The 6,010-nt window shown below is 48.8% G+C and overlaps 1 protein-coding gene across 5 annotated transcripts in view; it reads left to right on the top strand.

Annotated features, from left to right (window-relative positions):
- The window catches only part of ETS1 (ETS proto-oncogene 1, transcription factor), a gene marked incomplete at its 5' end in the record, with an annotated part of 75,125 nt that extends 70,139 nt beyond the window's left edge, over positions 1–4,986 (top strand). For all 5 annotated transcript variants that reach the window (XM_082009882.1, XM_082009883.1, XM_082009884.1 and 2 more), the window contains 2 exons: positions 2,681–2,799; positions 3,382–4,986. In XM_082009882.1, the coding sequence (XP_081866008.1) occupies positions 2,681–2,799; positions 3,382–3,597 (335 nt within the window). In that variant the 3' untranslated portion in view covers positions 3,598–4,986. The remainder of the gene's footprint in view (positions 1–2,680; positions 2,800–3,381) is intronic.
- Between the last annotated feature and the right edge of the window lie 1,024 nt (positions 4,987–6,010).

Consider the following 6,010-nt stretch of genomic DNA (forward strand, 5'->3'; position numbering starts at 1 on the left):
CTACCCTGTGATCTCTCCAGAGCTGTTTTCAGGCATGCAGGCTTGGGCATGTGCTGGGGTTTGGTTCCTGCCACCTCGTGCATCGCCCGCCTCGCTGACATTTTGGAGTTGTGCAGCAGCGGCACATCTGCAGGGCCTCTGCTGCCTTCCCCTCTGGCAGGGCGTGTGTTTATAGGAGCTGAGACATGCCTGCAAGCCCTGCAGTAAACACATTCTTGACATAATTGCTTGTCCAACACAGAGGAATTTGGGGTTTTACGTGTGTCCCACAGGCAGCTCAGAATAGACCTTGGGAATCCCTGTTCCAAGGATGGCACCGCTTCCTTCAAAATCCCAAAATACCTGGCAGAGTGGTACCCGGCACAGTGGCAGGAGCCCTACCTCGCTTGGCTGGAGAGAGGGCAAGAAATTGCTGGGTTTCCTGACACCTCTCCATGCCAGCTGGCAGCTGAGTGAACCGTGCTGGCTGCTTGGCTTGGGTTAATGACACCTGAACTTTGAAAAGCTCCTGCAGAGCCAGGGTGGCCCAGGGGTATCTTCAGGGCAGTTGCTTACCCAAGAACCTGGTGCCTAGGTGATGGGTTTCCATCCATCTTATTTAAGGGAAGGAATAAACAAAAATCCTTGTTCTTTGGTTGGGCAGGAGAGAAATCAATGCGAAGTGATGAACCTGGTCTTGCTTCAGTTTTGTCTCCTAGGACTGTTTCTCTGTTAACCTGATTTGGGCTGCTCTCTGTTTGTGTATAGGGAATTGATGTAAAGTCAGATGGGCCAAGAGAAACTGTCCCCATGTGAATTCACCTGCACTTCCCCGTGGAGGATCTCAGGTGGCTGAAATAACCTTTTTGACCAAAGTTTTCTCTGTATTAAAAGCTCACTGCTATAAATAGGTCTAAGCTTTGAGATGCGGTGGCATTTCAGGCCAGGATTTTTGGCTCTGCCCTTTCAGATGAGAGGCAAAGGCGTCATCTGAATTTCCTCCCTCATTTTGGCGTGGGTAACCCAACTCCATCCCTACCGGCGAGCGCGGTTGCAGAGTTAACGTCTTGGCAAGCTCCTTCTGTGGCCGATGGGCTGGAGCCTTTCCCTGCCAAGTGTCATCTTCCCATTTACAAGCAGAGAGATGCTGTGAGCTCCCTGCTTTGTCCTGCCCATGACTGTGCAATAACCCCCAGGGCTTGGCGGAGGATCCGGTGCCTGCAAAACCCTGGAGCGGTTCCTTAGGGATAACAAGGAGGGAAACAATTTGGGAAGGGCATAGCGATTCCCCTGTCCCAGAGCCAGCTCTCTCATTTCCTCCTCCCCAGCAGCTTGTCTGCTTTTGAGTCATTTTAAACCTTGTGGAAAAGGGGGAGCAGCCCTGTCTTCCCTCCACGGGTTATCCCACAGCCACAGCTCTGACAGTCTTCATTGTCATTCATGGAAATAGGCTGTTCTCTGTCCCTTTTTCTTTTTTCCTTCCTTGAAGCTTGTGCTTATTGCTGTCAGCAGGCAGGTTTACCCCAGCCTGCCGTCCTAATCCAGCCTGTGTAATTCTTTTTGTGATAAATCATTTCCTCTAACCTCTGGCTCTGTTTGTTATTATTATTGTCATTCTTATTGCAATATATTCTAACATATTCTAAGCTGCGTTTAAAACACGGCAAAATCTCTCCTGAAACATGTTGCCCAGAGCTAAGCACAATATTTTGGGTGCGGCCGCAGTTGGAAGTTGCTCATCAAAGAGCTTTTGGCTTGAGGGCTTCTCCTCTACCTTTGATTGGGACACAAGCACAAAGAAGAGATAAGTATTTTGAAATCACTCCACGTACACCATTAATCCAGACAAAACCAGGCTGTGGAGCCACAGGCTCTCAACAGGGTGCACCAGCTACGGCAGGTTAGTTGTGTCAGGCTCAGGACCTCGAGGAAAACAGCTTTTGGCCAAAATTAGCACCCAGGGAAAAATTAGAGACCTCACCGTTGTAAGGAGAGGCTGAGCGTACGTGGCATGGGATGCTGTGTGCCGCCTCGTGCCTCTCCGTCTGGATTAGGGGAACCAGCGGCTGCAGGGAGGTTTGCTTATGGCTTTGCTAAGACCATGCCAAGACGGTGATGGGGACATCCATCGGCCCTGAGCTGGTGCTATCTGTCTGCTCAGCCAGCCAGCCCCTGCCTTCCCCACACTGAGCTCTGCAAGCTGGCGTAGCCCATTCCTGCAGCAACATGCCCTGGAAAGAGGCCAAATAATTTTCATACCTGGGTCCCCGCTTATCTCGGTAAACAGCGACGGAGCAAAGAGTCAAGGTCGGGAAGTGGGAGTCTGCCGGAGTTCATGCAATGGCCAGCAGCTTTTTGGCATGGAGGAAATGGTGGTGATCTTGTGCCAAGACAATGACTCCTCACTGTTTGGGTGCCAGAAAAATAATCCTATTTATGTAACTCGAAGTGAAGCATTCCAGTGCATGAATATTCAGCTCTTATTGCAAATAGGAAGCTCTTTTACCTGCAGGATTTAACTCTCAAGCTGTCATCTCAGCCCAGATCTTGCCCTGTGGCCGTTGATGGGTTTTTGTGATAGTAGAAGGTTTTATTTTTTATAGTGAGCACCATTTGCATGTGATTTTTTTACCCCCTCCCCGGGGTAGAAGGGGCCATGCTTTTCCTGGCATTAATGTCTCATGTTTCCTTTGTCTTCTAGGCAGTGGACCCATCCAACTGTGGCAATTCCTGCTGGAACTGCTCACTGACAAGTCCTGTCAGTCCTTCATCAGCTGGACGGGCGATGGCTGGGAGTTCAAGCTTTCTGACCCAGACGAGGTAGATTGCCCTGGAATTAAGTGCACAGCCCAAATTCCTCTGAAATATTGGTGTGGATAATCCTTCCCTCCTCCCTTCAGGTCTGAGATTTGGGCAGTCACGTTGTTCAGGTCTTGGGTATTTGTAGAGGAAAACAATTAATTAGAACCTGTCTGAAAACTTGTTAAAAATTGGGCTGCACTAATACCTAGGGAGCAGTAATTTGTGCCCAAAGTTGGTGGGAAGTAGCTGAAATGCTGTAGAGAGAGGTGTAGTGCCAAAGCTCTTCAAACAGGATGTATACAGGTGAGAGGGGGAGCTTCCCACCGATTTTGGGGAATGGATGGGACCTTCATTCCCTTCCCTGACTTATATATCCTCGTAGAGTCCTCTGCAATGTCCTGCCATTGCATGGAGGTTGGTTTTACCAAACTTTAATGCTTGTGACATCTGTGCTGTTCTTAAAGATGAGGAAAGTCCTCTCCCTTCCCTTGTGTCCGGCACTGCTACTTGCCGATGGCCGCCCAGCCAAGCCAGTTTGATTTTTCTTTCCCTCCCCTGCCATGTGCATCCACCCCTTGACTCTCCTCACCCCTCTCCCAGGTGGCCAGGCGATGGGGCAAGAGGAAAAACAAACCCAAGATGAACTACGAGAAGCTAAGCCGCGGCTTACGCTACTACTACGACAAGAACATCATCCACAAGACGGCCGGGAAACGCTACGTCTACCGTTTTGTCTGCGACCTGCAGAGCCTGCTGGGCTACACGCCCGAGGAGCTCCACGCCATGCTGGACGTCAAGCCAGATGCCGATGAGTGAAGGGTGGCCGGCTGGGGCGGAGGATCACCCCGTGTCATTTTGGAGAGTTGATGGGACTTTTTCTGTTGGTTCTTTTTTATTTTTGCTGTTGGTTTTTTGTTTTTTTTTTTTTTTTTAAAAAGAGCAACTCAGATTTGATGCTTTGAGGATGTTGGGAGAGAGGGTGGCGGAAGAGGCAAACTTTTGTCCGAAACCTAAAAAGTTTGGTTTGGAGAAGGAAGAGCTTTTGTTTTTTTTTCTTGAAAGCTCCAAGACAGGCTTTTTTGGGGTGAAATTCTGAGTTTTAAGAAAGCCAGAACAATGTAGCTCACTTAAAAAATCAAACAAAAAAAACCCCTCCCATCCCTTGCTGTTTAGAAAACGTATTATCAAATGGATCCCTTCGGTTTTTGTGTTATTCGCACACAAACTGATGGTTCAGGAAATGACAGTGTTCCCGAGGATTTGAGGATTTTACACTTTTTTTGGGGCTGGTGAGGGAAAGCCAAAGTGGGTGAAAATTCCTGCTTCGGGGAGGGGCAATATAGGAAAAAACCAAGAACTGTTTGTTGTTCTTGTAACGTCACCTTTCTGTCAGTTGTCTTCTTTTCTACAAAAGACAGAATTTTTGCTAGGAGGGATCAAGACTTTTTTTAAAAAAAAATTGTTAAAGTTTTATTTTATTAAATTTTGTGCCAGTATTTTTTTTTTTTAAATAGTCTTAAGCTCTAAGATGGTCTCAGTATTGCAATATTGTGTGTGTTTGTTTCTGTTATGCCAGCAGAGAATTTTATTACAGTGAGGAAAAAGAAAAAAAAAAACCAAAAAAACCCCCAAGTTAGTTTATGTAGACCCCACCGGAGAAGCGTAGCGCTACGGCTCGGCGTCTCCGAATCGTATGTGAAGGAAAATTTAACTCCAAACTAGCTCCTAGTGATGCTGGCTGGGTGTGCCGCTCTTGCTTCCAGTCCCACACACTTTGCTCCGCCATTTGCTGATAAAGCTGGTTGAAATGTCTGCTTTATTTTGTTGTTAAAAAGGGGCCTTTTTATATGACTGTGTTTTGTGCGCAAAACCTATCAAGATTTGCTGGGAAAACATCTTTTTGTGTTTTCCAAATCACTTTTTTGCCCAAGGAACACTTCGGTGCTTTCAGAAAATTTGGGTGGTTTTTTTGTTTTTCCTTTTTTTGAGGGGAAAGGGGAAAAATTCCCACATTTTGAATGTGGGAAATAGAAAATATGTAAGTTGATTGGGGGGCAAAATCAGGAAAAAATTGAAAAACCGACGGGAAATGTTTTTTCCTTCCTGTTTCGACCAGCTCTATCTTTATTGCTGTATCTCTTAACCAGCCTGGGCACACGCAGAAAGGAAATTGTCCTTGCAAATGGGTTCTTTACTGTTCTTTGTAAGCCTGATCCTGCAAACCCTGTCAGGGTGTGATTAACATGAAGCATATGACCGGTGTCGCCGGGGCAAACGAGAGGTCTCACGTGCTTGCCCGAGACGGTTGCAGGATCAGTCCCGGGGGGAGCTGCTCCGTCTGTCCTCCAAACCTTTTGCAACTGGTTTGCGTTCAGAGGGGTAAATCCCGCGGCACCGAGCGCTTCCTGGGATGCTCTGAGCAGACGGGGACTGACAGCCGCCTTCGGGGTGGGCTCGGTGTGAGTTAGAGGATCGGGTGGGGAGTGTTTCCGTATCCAGCGATGACCCTGAAGCCAGAGCTGACTGCCTAAACGGGGTCTTTCGCCCCTGTGAGCTGCTGGGCGTTCTCTTTTTAAAGACAGTGTTACACGGTTGAACCAAAAGTACCTTCTTTTTGTGTTGTCTGTCTGTCTGTGTGTTTTAAGTAGTTCTGTTCATTAGAGACGCGCTGCGAGTCAGTAGTGGGCAGCGAGGTGAGGAGGGATGCTTGTCGGGCACTGCGGGCCTGATGTATCGGGTCGGCAGGACAGGACTCTGCGTGCAAAGAGCCCAGATACTTGGGCATGTAACCCCCCTGCACAGTGTCAGATGGGGAGCTCGACCCCGGGACAAGGTGATGCTCAGAGGTGCTGGGCTCTCCTCCGGAGCTGGGGGGACCCAGCACCTCAGTATCCCCGTCTCGTCGTTTTGGGGCAAGTCAGCCCCAAAACTGCTACGTGCTTAAAAAAAAGAGGATGGCAGAGAGGAAATGAGTGGGCCGAGAGGGAGCTCCAGCCAAGGGCTGGAGTGGTTTAGGTAAGGGGGGTTATTAGTTATGCTGTTAGCTCATGGGGCTGGGGCTGCACATCATCCCACTGAGCACAGGGAAAGAAAAGGGTGGGATGGACGGAAAGGAAGGAAAAGGGGATGGAAAGGAGGTGAAAGGAGCATGCACCAAAGGAGGAAAGGGACGCTGCCCACTGGGAAGTAAAACTCCAGCTCTTCTCCTCGGGCAGACAGGGCGGATGGG

Source organism: Phaethon aethereus, assembly GCF_964289735.1.
Source record: "Phaethon aethereus genome assembly, chromosome: 23".
In the NCBI taxonomy this organism is placed as follows: domain Eukaryota; kingdom Metazoa; phylum Chordata; class Aves; order Phaethontiformes; family Phaethontidae; genus Phaethon; species Phaethon aethereus.